The sequence below is a fragment of the Colius striatus genome, chromosome 2 (assembly GCF_028858725.1).
Source record: "Colius striatus isolate bColStr4 chromosome 2, bColStr4.1.hap1, whole genome shotgun sequence".
In the NCBI taxonomy this organism is placed as follows: Eukaryota; Metazoa; Chordata; class Aves; order Coliiformes; family Coliidae; genus Colius; species Colius striatus.
Window position 1 is genome coordinate 69,057,688 of NC_084760.1, and position 15,162 is coordinate 69,072,849.

The 15,162-nt window shown below is 41.6% G+C and overlaps 1 protein-coding gene across 1 annotated transcript in view; it reads left to right on the forward strand.

The window, feature by feature from the left end:
- Window positions 1–7,569: 7,569 nt before the first annotated feature.
- KCNK1 (potassium two pore domain channel subfamily K member 1) overlaps window positions 7,570–15,162 on the forward strand; it is a 35,825-nt gene continuing 28,232 nt past the window's right edge. The window contains exon 1 of the mRNA XM_061989985.1: window positions 7,570–7,924. Coding sequence (XP_061845969.1) covers window positions 7,570–7,924 — 355 coding nt within the window. The remainder of the gene's footprint in view (window positions 7,925–15,162) is intronic.

Consider the following 15,162-nt stretch of genomic DNA (forward strand, 5'->3'; position numbering starts at 1 on the left):
AACATGTGCCGGCTGTAAAGCATGTGTCCAGGGAAGCGGATTGCCTGAGTTCTCCAACCTGCTAGGGTAGTTGTAGGAAAATATTGGAGCTTCTGCCAGCCTACAGATAAACACTAAGCTACTTCAAACTGTAGAATCCATCCAGCACACAAAATATCCTGTCAGACACAGAGGTCTTTTCATGTATAGCCGAGAATCTGGAATAAAGTGAGATTTATGTAATAAAATCTAGCAACTATACATAAGATGGGTCTCTAGAATTTAAATTCTTTATGAGTCTAGAGTCCTGAAAAGTCAACTTGCTGTACATCCTAGCTATCCATTATAGCTGCAGCAGGAACAAGAGACCTTTTCCTAGAGCTGCAACTGTACACCTTCCAAGATCCCTTACTTCTTGGGTTGCATCTATGCAGCATCTGAAAGCCATCCCAAGAACCTGCCTTATGGCCTCTGTATAACACAAATGCACCCACATTCAGCACCAGACTTCCCTACTTTAGCAAAGTGACTTGGCCTGGAAGTGATATGTAGTTACCACAAGGTCTCATATGGGTCAGGATGGTTGCAGGCATCCAGAAGTTCACTTAAAACCAACAGCTTCAAAAACATCTCTAGCCACTTGAGCCAAACTGCCCAAGGCAAAGAGCAATCAACGTCACAAACAGATTTCAGCACACTGACTCAAGTGCATGAAGAAGTCCAAGTGCACACGCTGTTCAGGCTGAACTAATTACCCAGGTCAGGGAGGCCCCAGAGAGCAGTGCTGTGCTGTGCACGCATGCTGGGGCCCAGAGGCAAATGGAACTGAGGCTGAAGGCTATTTTGGCAAGTTAATGTGACCTCTATGAATGGGTGAGAGGGTGTGTTAGCTGTCAGTAAAAATGTCACCACTCCTGGGTCCAGGTTTACTTCTATGTATCCTACCATAATACAAGTCCAACTCAGCCTGTTGCATGAAATTGGTTATACAAGTACACAAATTTTAAGGCAACGCAGACTGAATTAAAACAGGCAAAAGGACTTACCAATACTCCTCAATGTCAGCACTAAACTAAGAGACTGGGACTGGGCCTCAATTAACCAAAGCCAAAAGTCATGGAAATATTGCCTAACTACTTAAAAAAAGTAATTACAGAGAGGCCATCTAGTGCATAATCCTTTTTGGGGCTGTCTGTTCTGAAAATGACTCAAAGAAAGTTGGCACCATCATTTCCTGGTACCCAAGAACCAGCACGACATCTCTGAGACAAAACAAACATGGGTCTCATAAGACATAAGATCAGGAGGGCAGCTTGGGCACCCACAGCTTTTGGAGTCCACCTCAGCTACTGTATTATTTTATTTCCCTCCATAACCATCTTTAACACCAGCCTCAAGAAGGGGGAAGAAATACTAAATTCTACAGAGTAGAAGGAAGAGATAGAAAGTATTTTGTGAATGTTTATTTTCAGTATAAAGTATTAAGTATCTTGAACAGGAGGTTTAAAAAGACTGATTCTGCTGGCTGATTGCCACAGGACTTAGGAGGGCAAGGTCACTTCATTTAAAACACTGAATTTGAATTAACATAATGTTCTAATAAGGACATGTTGACATCCTGAATTCTCTGAGCTATTACATTCCTTCAGCGTTAACAGAATACTACAAATCACAGGTAATTACTCTTCTACCAAGATAAGGCACAACATAGAATATAACAGTGAAGAGTTACATATAATTATGTAAAAATATATACACATGTATGAAGGCACGTATTTATGTACATATATGCAGCCTTCATACCCACTGAACTAATACCTCTTAGAGTGACCAAGTTCCCTTTTTTACTGGGTAAAACTGACAGCAAGCATACATGAAATTACTTTTTCCATGACATAAAATGTTTATCTTACTAAAACAGTAATCTATCGGTTATTTCAGTCAGACATCAAGGTTGTGTGTTAAATATGAATGCTCATTGCAGCTCCGAGGACAACTACATTTACGCTGCATGAGGCCCGACTCACTCAAGAAAGAACTTGTTCCTGACCATGCATATAAAATTGCTTCATTCTAAATACTACTACTTCATGACATAAGCCTGCTCCTAAATATAGCCCCCAAACCTCATTCTTTTGCTGTCACAGATCAGTGGTCTTAACCTTTGTGGAGAGCGTTGCACCATTAACTTAACAGCATAGAATGGTTTTTTTTGAAGAAGCCAGGAAGTCCTAAGCCTTCTCCTCTCCGTCTCAAGTAGAATGCACAGGCAGGATATTGGAAATGGTGTGGACACAGATTTCGCTGACTCTTTTTCTTCCACTGCAATATTTCTACTGTCACCAGTTTGCTTGGAGATAAATTTTATGAACCTAAATATGTCTGTACTCTCCTATTGCATTTCCATCCTCCTGCCACATTAAGATGGGAATGAATCCCCTCTTCAGAGATTACTTTTTTCTGTAAAGTCGGTCTGTGATGTTTCGTTTTTTATAAGATTCACATTATTTGACCCAAATCTAGATTATTCACTTTAGCCAAAATAGAACAAACATCGTACCCACTGGAAGCAGAACACATGGCAACCCAATTGACTGCTTCTCGACTTATATTTGTGATGTTGTCTGTGAAGGCGTGATTCTTACAACCCCACATCCTGCCTGCCTACAGGGGCATGACATCCAATCAGAGCCACTAGACAACCTTATATTACCTTTTGTAAAAGCCCACAAATTGAGTGTTCAGAAACAACTGTTCAGATTTGTTTTCGTCACCACAGGAAATGTATTAGGTTCCAGCCTTCAATTAGCAGATAAAGCAGATGATAAAGGATTCTACTTCTTCTCAGTTTCACTTAAAAAATATATAATTCATGAGAATTATAAAATGTGGCAGAATCCTTAATGCAAGTGAATTGAAAGATTGTTACATTTATGGCTATGTCTCTTCATATACACATAATTTAGGACAGAGCAGCCAGACTGTAGACTTGCTTAAGCACTCAATTTATACTCGTATCAAACTTGAAGGAAAACCCTGAAGGACAAATCGTTTCCCTATTGCTATTCAAATTCAGCTGTCCGCGTGATGCAGCTTTGATGTTATTTCATGTTCTCCGCAAGAAACAGTTTGCCGGCTCCCATAATGTCCTGGGTCATCCCATTCTTCCCCCTTCCCCCCCGCCCCCTTCCTCTGATCACTGCACTGTGACCTTATGCTATTGGTGTGCCAGAGCAGAACGAGTTTTGGCAGATTTGCCTGGTCACTGATTTTATTTACTCTGCTTCTCATGACTTAAGGTTTTCCAGTGTAAGTATTATACTGTTTTGCAAATAAGGAGATATTCCTCTAAGATTGACGTCAAAACAGAGGATTTCGGTTGTGATTTTGCCATGAGACTAATTCTTCTTAAAAAAACCCCAAACCTTTCAGTGAACTTGAAACTCTTTGTATGCAAGTCACTTTCAGTTATTTCTTTTTGGTGATAAAACGTATTTCATAGTTTTGCTGTTAGTAACAGTGCCAAATATGCACATTTCCCTTTCCCCAGACTCAGCCCCCTCCGGGTCTAGAGCTTAGTGATCAGTACAGCAGAACCCTAGCATCAAATCTCTTTGACATATGCAATTCCACATAGGCCAGTTTCTGGGCTGTGGAGCACTCTTGAAACTATTCTTGCTTTTCCCCAAAGCTAACATTTTTGTTTAATTTACATTCACTGGACAAAAGACTAGAGTACAGTGGTCCCCCTCTCTGGTCCTTGTCAGCTACAAGGCTGTCATCTCTCTCCAGCCAACCACCTCCTCCTTGTCTTCCAGTGTTTGGAGTACTTTAGCATTTCACTGGAAATGTGTCAGTAATAAAAGAGATTTTTAGTCAACCAAAAAGCTCAGATAAAAATAGGCTGATATTAACACAAAACTTCTTTATTTTGATTTCACCTCTCCTAACAGAAAATGTGATTCTCACAGCACTGAGACGGCCTTACATTTTTTATGTAGGAGAGAGGATTTTGTCAGCCTCTGGACTTCACTAGAGAAGCTGCTAACTCAGTGATGTGATAAGGGAGTTGTCCTATCTCCCCAAGCAGCAGAGTTAGACAGACTAATAACTTTCTCTATCCTTGTCTAGCACTCCAGGATACAAACATGAGTCCCGTCTCAGTTCTATAGGTGAATTAGCATGTCTATCTTCTGCCCTTGACAGCTTACACTTGCATTTTCTGTACCTCAGAGGAGAGTTTGGTGCAATAGAGAGCATCAGTGACCACCAATAATGGGTTTCTTCTCCCTGCTAGCAGCTGGACTTCTCAGGCAGTAAGGAGCCTAGTCATCACTGAGTATAGCTAGTGGATGAGTGATGATGTGCTACATTTTATGAATTGGATTTGTATTTTATTAAGAGGGGTGATCACAGTATAACAAAACTTCTGCTGGAAAAAAAAGACTGATCTGTAGCAGCCTGCTCCAGAACTTCAGTCACTACTTGCTGAAGCATGTTGTGACTTTCTTTTATATAGTATGTGACACTGAATTCAGTACACCGAATCCTTGACTAGCAAAGCAACATGAAAATGGACAGAACATACTCTGGAATTAAACTGGAATGGCATAATTGCATCGACATATGAAATTATAAAGGTAAATACAATCACTTGAAGTCAGAAAACTGAACATTGTGACACCTTTCTGCACATCTATCCCAATGAAATCTTTAATGAAACTATTAGGTATGTTAAGCGCTTAGAGTTAAAACATGAACATAAAAAAAGGCGGCTAAAATGCAGACTGTTCAGACCTTCACTTTGGAAGCAAGAACATGACATAGCTATGCTGCTCTGCCGTTGTTCCCCTGTTGTCCATGCCTCCAAAATTCTGTGGGGGAAAAATCCAATTACAAGAGCAGTGCAGGTTCTGTTCAGCAGAGCCCTCCTTTTCCCACTAGCCCAGCGAGCCTCCAGGTGTGAGAGATTTCTAAAAATGGAGAACAAGTGATTTATAAAAATGGAAAACTGAAGGAGGCCAGTAATAAAACTGTTCCGTTCCCCAGCCACAGTTTCCAATCACCACTAAAGACAGGTGTGTTCTTAGGCAAACATTTCCTAACCTTTAAACAAATATTTGGCTTGAAGGTTGGGAAAATACTGCTTTATAGCAAAGACATGCCCATTCCCTATGATAAATGCAACTGTACCTACCAGATGTTGCCATAAATTAGATCCTATTATGAAACCTATTGTATCTGGCAAACCAAGTACATTTAATAAAAATGGAGCCCAGTATGTCACCCATATTGTTTTAAATGGCCTTTCTATGATAGATGGAGGTACTCAGTCATTTGGAATTTAAGAGTACAAGTGATTAAGTAATTGGATGGAGTTAGCCAAGCATATCAAATTGGTCAATGAAGTTCCTTAATCTCTTTTTCAGTAACGATGGTTTTTTTTCCTGTAACAATGCTTAAATGCAGACTCAGTGCAATGCAATAAAACATTTTGGAATACTCCCTTCAAAAGTTTGTCTGAATTACATTCTTACAGACAGTGTCCATTCTTAATTGTCATTGCTGTTGGTTTAGACCATGTTTTTTCTACACATTTACAGAAAAAGGTACTTTTTAAAGATACACTGCTGCTGCTGAAAGATGCTGAAGTGGTGGTGTAGGGACATGACATCTCTGCCTTTGCCTGTCCTGCTGTCAATTAACTTTGGGATATACATGACAGATTTTCTTCAGTTGCTCATTTCAAGCCCCTCCCCTAATTTAACCAGGTTTGGTGTTTAACTGTGATTGGTAGCACTGCTGTTTGAAGTTCAGTATATACATATGAATACCATTTCCCTGGTATTACCATTTACCATTTTCATGGTATTCATTTCTCTTTTCATTTCACTTATACATATGGAAATATTTTCCTTGCATTTTCCTGGCAGTTCCACCATGGTGGAAGAGCCGATGAGCTGATCTTCTCACCAAAATTCCCAAGCATTCACAGTTCCTGCTCCCTGGTTTTAGGACTGAATGTGCATGCACATGACAGACACATGTTTGTAGGCTGACATGTGTGCCCTCCTGGCACAGCATCAAGAGTCTGCTTGCTCAGCCTGTCTCCTATGCACCTACCATATCCCAAGTGTGCCATTTGACCAAGCATTCAAGCAGCTGCTTTTTGCTTGCATTAACACATTTACATTTCAATCATGACACAAGACAGGGTGGGTTAAGCCCCTGGAACAGCTCAACTATAGCTGGCAGTGGGGAACAGGCCAGGAAGTGAATGAGCTGTTCTGCCAGGCCAGATTAATCCCACAGCCAAAGAACCACAGTAGCTCTGATATAAAAGGAAATGTTGATACATCGTTTTAAGTTTCTAGCATGAAAAATTATTTCTTGCCTTTCATTTTTGTATTCTCCCATTTTACTCTTTACAGATTATGGGGTACCTCATGGCTTAAGATACAGTGCTGGATTCAATATATTGTGTCTGAACTCACAGGCTCTGCCTCAGTAAGTTTCTCATTTACAAAATACTGCCTTGTCTCTGTGACTGTACGAGTCGCCATCACCTAAGACGTGAAAGGGAAGTGGTAGAGCCCTGCAGGATGCGACCAGGGAATCTCCTCTCTCTTTTACTTGAAGCTGCCTTTAGTCACCTTTGGGATACTTTAGGAAGTTAAATTTGTCACTGCTCCAGTTCATGTGGTGAGGAACTTCTTTGTGAGTTAACTGATTGCTTGCCAGAGCTTGAAATGGATGAAGAAATTTGCAGCAAAACTTAAGATCACTAGTTCTGAACACACAAAGGGCTGTCTGGAGACTGCATTTGCATTCATCGTGGACGCTGCTCTGAGTACCAGTTGGATACTTCCCACTATTAAAAAGTAAGCATCCCCAGGATAGAGAAGTAAAGACTCATTCAGCTTGGACAGGGCTTCTGAAGGACACCTGGTTCAAACCTCACTCCCAGATTAGGCCATATTTTGAAGTTACATCTCAGTAGACCCGAGAGAGGACATAAATGTCTGTCATCAGTGTTCCTCCTCAGCCTCAAGCTTTCCAGTCGCTGGCATTATCTTATTCTGCTTTGCTCAGCACCATTTGAAATGTGAAAAAAACACAACCCACCCAAAAACCAGTGTTTAGAGGGTTTCTCACTATTGCGGGGGGCGGGGAGCAAGGAAATCTGAAACTGCAGTGCGAAAAGCGAAAACCTCTGTGAGGCGCCCGGCGCGAGCCGCCCCGCAGAGGGCACTTGGTCAAATTCACTGAAGCTTAGCCAGGGCCCCTCGCCTGCCCACGCACTACTGGGTGACGAGAAGCAGAAAGAGGCAGGACGCCGGTTCGACCGTATGCGGAGGCGGGGGGTCGGGCGAGGCGGCAGCAGGCCGGCCCTCAACCGCGCTACCTGCGCCGCGCGGCCACGTGAGCGCCGCCACATCAGCGCCGCCAAAGTCAGTGGCCACAACCCGGGCAGGCGGCGGCCGCAGCGGCCACGCTTTCCGCCCCTTCCCCAGCCCCTCGCTCCCCCCTCGGCGACGCGACTCAACCCGACCCGGCCCGGGGCGCGCAGCCAGCCCCCGGCTTGGGAAGATGCTGCAGTCGCTGGCGGGCAGTTCCTGCGTGCGGCTGGTGGAGCAGCACCGCTCCACTTGGTGCTTCGCCCTGCTGGTGCTGGGTTACCTGCTCTACCTGGTGTTCGGCGCCGTGGTCTTCTCCTCGGTGGAGCTGCCCTATGAGGACCTGCTGCGCCAGGAGCTGAGCAAGCTGAAGCAGCGTTTCCTGGAGGAGCATGCCTGCCTTTCCGAGCAGCAGCTGGAGCAGTTTCTGATGCGGGTACTGGAGGCCAGCAACTACGGTGTCTCGGTGCTCAGCAACGCCTCGGGTAACTGGAACTGGGACTTCACCTCCTCTCTCTTCTTCGCCAGCACCGTCCTCTCGACCACGGGTAAGGGAACGGCGGGCCCACAAGCCGCCGGAGGCCTTCCGGGGAGGCCCGGACCCCCCTCAGGCCCGTCGCGGAGATGGAGGGGTTGGTGTGGGGCTGGCGGGCCTGTGAGAGGGGCGCAGTCCGGGCCTACCGTCCCCCCACTCATACTCAGGCAGCCCCGCGGCCCTGAGCGTGAGAGAGGGGGCAGTTGGGCCCCGGAGTCATTGCTGCTTCCCAAACTCTCCTATGTGAGAGGAATATTTAATGTGGGATGCCTCACCCGTATTTTAACCACCCCTCATTTGGCATTAAGAACTAGATAGCCAGTTTCTTCCCCACTCCTCCCCACAGCCCCTTGCAAACGTTGGGGCTTTCAAAAATCCATCCAAATGTCCACCTCTTTCTTTTGAACTTTTAAATGCTTTTTAGGGGTGTCTCCTTAAGCTCTTCGTCTCTTTGGCTTTCTTTAAGTCTGATTTAGGGAGGAAACTGCTAACCAGGGTGTACTAATGAAGTTAAATTTCAGTTTCATGTTTTGCCATCAGTTTCATGTTAATATTTAAATGTAAAAGATTAAAACATGCTTGCTTCCAGATAGCAATTTTCATTGGTGTTTTGCAAAACTTGAGGAAACATTTCCTTGACCATAGTTTTTATAAGCACTTATTTTTACAGCATTTGTGTTTCAGGTAAGATTGTAGAGGACAGCCTTCTCATAAAGAGTTCAGGCATTTGTGTTGGAAACCTATGCTGTGGTAATTTGAATGTGGCTCACTGAAATAAATAATAAAGGCTTCTCGAGTAAGAAAAGCTTTACAAGAATCACCTTAAAATTAGTCCAACCAGAGGGCTTTGAGTCTTGGTAGTACATTGATAATACTATAAAAGGTGCGGTGCTTTTTTTTCTTTTTTTCCTTTTTTATTTCACCCTGACTCCAAGTGAGCACTCTGTTATGGGAAATAAAATCATCTGATGTTCTGTAGTTTGCGTGGTCTTATTTTGGTGCTCCTGACTGATTTCAAGCAGGAGAGGCTTGTCCTAAAAATAGTTGTCATTGAGTATGCAGATCAGGTTGACTGCTTGTTATAAGGAAGTTGGCTTTTTTTAAGAAGTCAGACAGGGTTATGAGTGTCCTTGTAGCACTCCCCCCACCTTCCTAATAACTAGAGTTAGAGTTTGAAGAAGAAAGTGACACGCTTGTGTCAATGTGTTAAATGCTTTTGGTGAGTAACTTTCTAAGCTTAATCAATGCATAGTAATACTATTGGTGAGAAAAGCCTGGAATTGTGATAGTACTTCAGCACTTCATTTTTTCATTATGATTATTTTAAAGCCATTTAAACTTAAGGTGCCAAATTGACCTTATGATGCCTGTTTCCATTCCTAATCAATTACACTGTCTGGTACTATCAAACGTAAATGATTTTTGTCCAAGAGTTATTTTTGTATTCAAATTATTTTTTTCTATAAAATCATAACCAACATTTTCAAAAGTAGGATATTAAAAAAGCCTTGCTTTTCTGTTTGAACTTGTACAGTGTCATATATGTAACTTTTTTTTTTTTTTTTGCCTTTGATCAGACAAAAATGTAATCCACAGTCCCTGCAGTTTTGTTATTTTTAAATCTGGCAATATTGATTTCAGAGTTGAATTGATCAAAAAATGTTCACAGTCAGGACAGTGAGGGTTGGGACAGAGTGGGTAATGCTTTAGTACTGCCTGCTAAGACACAGGTACAGGATGTTGGAATTTGGTAGTACGGTTCAGGGAGAGTTATCTCGTTCCCACTGAACATCTGCTTAAGGACAAGGCATAACGTGGCCCTGCATGTTTAACTGATGTGATCATAGAGGCTCTACAAGGAAAGTCTTGAAATCACAAGCTACCAATGTCCAAACTGAAAACCTGTTAGAAAACTCCACTTAAATGGCGTGCACTTAGAAAACAGAGATCTGAAATTTGTGCATTATCTTTATTTCCGTGAATTTCAGAAACTGAAGTTTACCAAATCATCATTGATGTAATAGGCCACGCATCAAATGATGGTACTTCCTTGTTTGTCCAGCAGTCCTTTGGGTTGGGCACTCTTTAACAAAACCCATCTCTTTGGTGGTTTATGCAGTGGCCTTTGGCTTGTTTCCTATTTTGTATAGGCAAGAACTTGTACAAGCAGACAAGTACAAATTCAGACTGATATTCTATGTCCACTATTTGCTCAAATTCCCCCCAGAGCACATGGATTTCTGGTGAGGTATGTTTTTTCCCCTCCAATTTACTCTGCACGTGTGCAAGAAGTCTTTTCAGTCTTTTGAAATGGTCAATAAAATGAAAGACAAGCAAGAAACTGAACCTACCTGGTCATCTTAGGCGGCTATTTGGAAGTGTCTGAATGATCAAAAAATGCTGTGTTATTACAAACTGTGCACCTCAGGTGCCCTCTCTTTGCCAAGTACAGTAGGGACAAATGCAGAAAAGTGAACCCTGATACTACTGGTACCAACTGAGAGTTGTTTCTGTGTGTAAGTGAAATTGCAGGCAGCAGTGGCATGTTCCCTATGTTTAGCTGACTGTCTGTATGTTCAGCTGACGGAATTTGTCATTCATCATGTAAATAAATGCACACCTACGCCTTGTACAGAGAACAAGACTTGCTTTCATAGCTGTTTATTTTTCTATATAAAGGACGTATGGAAAGTGCTTAATTTTAGCATCCCGAGCTCTACTTCTTCCCTCCTACCCTTAATGGTATTCTTTGATGTCCTGCTCACTGGAGAAAATCTTTGAAGAAAGTGATTCAGCTAAGAATTTTGAGTTTAATAATAAGGACTTTAAGCAGTTTGCAGAATAAACACAGTAAGGCAAATTGTTACCTGAAAGCAATTTATAGAGGTGCACACATGGACTGTCACAGGACTGTCACAAGCTGCCTGAAGGACAGGCAAACAAAGGACAGTGAAATGGATTGGGGGTGAGACTTCAGCAGATTATAGCAGTGACTGGCAGCAAGTTTCTCTTCTAACAACATTATTCCTGACTGTGCAACATAGGCAGCCATGCAGAATGCCCTACGAGCAGTGTGCAAGAGGAAGCAATTTGGTCATTAATCATTGAGAACATAAACACTAAGAATACACAATGGCGCATTTAACTAGCATCTGTCCTGGAAACTGTAATTATGACCTTATGCACATCTGTGGTCATCGCTTGTCTCAATGCTAGATGTCATGAATGATCCTGCTGAAGAAGTTGTTTCTTATTGACTTTTTTGTGAGGCCATCTGTATGAAGATGTGCTTTATTTCTAACAATAAAAGTTAAGTAATTCTTCACGCTCACTCTCCCAGGTAGCCTGTTTTCACTGTTCTTGGCATACCATTAGGCTCTTAAGTTCTTACCCCATATTGGTGCAATATGGGAATACTGTACTACATCAATTGTAAGTAGAATGGAGTAAAAAGAGAAATTTAAATTGGTTGTGTTGTAAGGTACGAAGAACAAAGTGGCTTCTGTTTCTTCTGTTTCTTGTTGAAGGAAAATGCGTAGGGAAAGAAAGGAGACGCTAATTTAGGAATTTAGGGTTTGGTTTTGGGAAGGGGCTTCTTAGTGTAAGGATATCCTACAGTATACAGACTGTAAGTCTTACTCTGGCTGTCTGGTCTACATGACTGTAGATTTCATTTAACATTGGGGTACTAGAGGGATGCTGAGAAGGAGCTTCTTTGAATCCTTCTGTGTTGTAGTGAAGTTGGCAAGAGATACATTACAAGGAGGCTAGGATAGTCCAATCCCGATTTAAGGATTCACAGAAGAAAGGTGAGAAGAAGTTGGAATTTCTATGATAGCGATGTATATTATTAATTTTTTTTGTTAAAGCCAAACTGGACTCTCCTCTGAGCCACAGAAATCAAGACAGTAGAGAAGGGAAGAGAGGGCTGTTAGTATTCAGTTGCTTCTGAAGCCCATTATATGCTTATCTACAAGGTGGTTTGTACATATCAGCATCTTCTTCAGGACTTAGCCTGTGTGGGTTTCAGTGTTGGTGCTGAGGATGGATGTGTGACGCTGCACTGTAAGGGGTGGCACCCAAGATTGGTGATGTACTGGATGCTGGTTTCTGCATGCCATATTCTGAAGAGAGTAAGGAACACATATGCAGTGGTTGTAATAAAGTACTAACAGTGTTGGTTACCTTGAAACTGCTTATTTGAAGGACTAGTAAAGAAACAAGTAGGCTTTCAGGGAAAGTTTTTCTTTTAAGTAACTTCTTATATGAGTCTTGTTGGTAAGCAGTATGAGAAGGTAATATTAATGCATGTAACATTTGATTTGTAAGATTTTTCTCTCTTGGGTGTGATTCTCACAAGCATTGTTACTGCTGTCTTGTGACAAAACTAAACTATATCTTTATGGAAGGTAACAGGCTGGGAAATTGTGCTGGAGTCACTGGGTATAGAAAAGTGCATATGAAGAGACAAGGGATAGGGTTTCAGTTTCCAGTTTCCAGAGTTTCAGTTTCTCAGTTTCCCCATGTTCTTCTGTGAAGAGGTGGTCTTTCTTTTTTTTTTTTTCCCCTAATTATTTTTTTTATTCCCCACCCAGGGGAACAGACCCCCACATTCAATACAATACAGATCTCAATGAATCCGTGGAAGATTAGGGAATGCTATGAATGCATCATGCTGCTGCTTTGAAACACTTCAGTGTAATTTTGTATGCTGGTGGAAGCGGCTACTTGGGTCTTTCATACCTTATGGAAGAATGTGAATTTCATCTTAATTAAAAGAGAATAGTTGACAGAGGCTTTAGGGAAAGCAGAATTTTTTTTATCTTGCACTTTAATGAAAAATGTGTATTTTATTTTGCTGGCACCAGAATATGTGGCCTGTGTCCCCAAGGATGCCAGTATTAGTTCATTAATACACATCAAATAAATACATTTCATAATTCATAACAAACATATGTCTAGAGACCTGCCATAAGATTCTCTGTTGCCTCTTGTATTAAATTGTGCGAACTTTGTGATGGTTCAAACTCAAATCAGTCTCACCTCTGACTCCCAACAGAAAACTGAAGCTTCATTGTACTCATACTCTGACTGTAGAATTCGTAGATCATTTAAATGTGGGATATAAATGGCAGCTATTCACCAGAGTGGGAATGCCAGACTTTGGGAAGGAACTTTTCTTTTAAGAGTTTGTTACTTAGCAACAACATCTACAGGAAAAGGTAATTTGCCAGGGATGATCCTGGAGACAGAAGCAGGATTGTGCTGCACTCTGAAACAGGGTGAGTTTTTATACTGGAATGCCTTAAAGAAAAGCAAAGGAAATGAAGAGGTAGGTTGACAGATATGCCAGAGGAGAAGGATTATTCAATAGGCCAACTGTTCGGGCACTGATTTAGGATGTGAGAAAACACATTCTTTTCCCTCCTTTGCTGGGAGGGATGTGAAGCTCTACCTCAGCAGGCTGTGATTGAATGAGTGTTCTGGGACAGAATAGTCATAGCTGTTCCTCGAGGCTGTCTCCTCCTAAACAGATCAGTAGACTGTCCTGGAACCAGGTGTCCCACCTGTTAGATTAAGTAGTAGAAACACAAAGCAAAAGGCTGTTCTATCTGACTATATGTCTGCTTTCCTCCCAGCGGAAATTCCTGTATTTTATACACCTAGAGCAACTCCAGACTTGCTGCTGTGATATTTTAGTCTGGCCCTAGGGTTAAGATGCTGTCTCCTGGGATATGGGAGGTTTCAATTGAGTTTTGCTTAGTGCCATTGTCAGGACAAGGATCTGAATTCAGGTTTTTGAGCTGTCTTTAGGAAGAGGAGACAAGACTACCATCTGGGTGAGCTGCAAGAAGAATTCGGATGAATATACAGACTAGTAGTGAGAAAGTAGCTTGGATGCTTCTGATCTCCCTGTCTTGCAACACAAAAACATAGGAACATTCAACAAAATATAACCAAAAAAACCCTACCCCCAAAAAAACCCTAAAAAATAACCCAAATTGAAAACAAGAAAGGACTTGACAAGTTGTTGTTTTGTTTATTTTTTAAAAAAGGAAACAAGGAAACCCACCAAAAACCCCACAGACAAAAAAAAAATCTCATGTATGAACAGCTCCAAAATACCTGCATTTGTCAAAATTATTGATAATAAACTTTTTGGGAAGGATATTAGGCTCCATGCTTCAGCACACAAGCCACTCCTTAGTTACCAGAGATGACAGTTATAGGTAACAGATCAGTCACATTCTCTTATGTTTCTGGGGCAAAGTTCTTGTTTGCTTTCATGAAGTTGGAAGGATAGGAGAGGAAATCCAGGTGTAGCCTGTCTTGTCTTCCCATCAGGGTGGTTTCTCATGGGAGTACAGCAGTCAGCTGTGTCAAACTCCTGCTTGTGCTTGCTGAAACAAAGGATGGCAAGAGTAGCTCTAATCCCATGTTTCTGCTTTACAAGCCAACAAGTAGTAAAAACCACCTCCTCGCAGAAATGGGAGAAGCCATGGAGTAGCATGACTGTATTATTGTTTGGAGCAGTGCTGGCTGCTGATGGATGAAGTCTCTCAGAAGCTCTGTCCTTACTTCTGTCTCACCTGCCTCACTAAATTCCCAGTGCTGAGGAGCTAGCCTAGCAGTTCTCCATGGGTGAAGGAGTGCAACTGCTGCCTTTCGAGACCTTCTATGTCAGGTCTAGGCTCATTCTTCCTCTGCTGAGATAAAATAAGAGTAAAAATCACAAAGTCTATTGAACTTAGTATAATACAGAGTCTAACTGTTGTGAGGACTGAGTTACTGGTGTTCTGCCCTGAGCTTATTGGCTCATTTTTTGTTAATGTTGTTTTCCTATTTTTCTATTTTTTCCTAATTTAGTGATGGTAAAGTAATTTGTTGTTTGTCTTAGACGGTCTCTTGTTGCTCTATTATTATTTGCAATGATTACTCTGTTTGACTTTATCTTGTTCTGTGGTACTTATGTCTTTATTGAAAGAAAGAGTGTTATCTTCAGAAAAATGGGCATTTCATTTAGAAGTTTCTATTTCTAATCCTTTGCAAAGTTGGAAATTTTAGTATTGACATCTTCAAATTGAATTCTAAACTAAAAGTTACATAAACTTTCAGAGCACGTCTTCTAAAATTTATCAAATGTTGCAGTTCCCGAGCATTGCTTAGTAGGATTTTCCCTTTTACATTAATGTATCTTAAAATAAATTTTCTTTCAAATCTGTAATTTCTCCTGTATTGATTTGCCAGCCA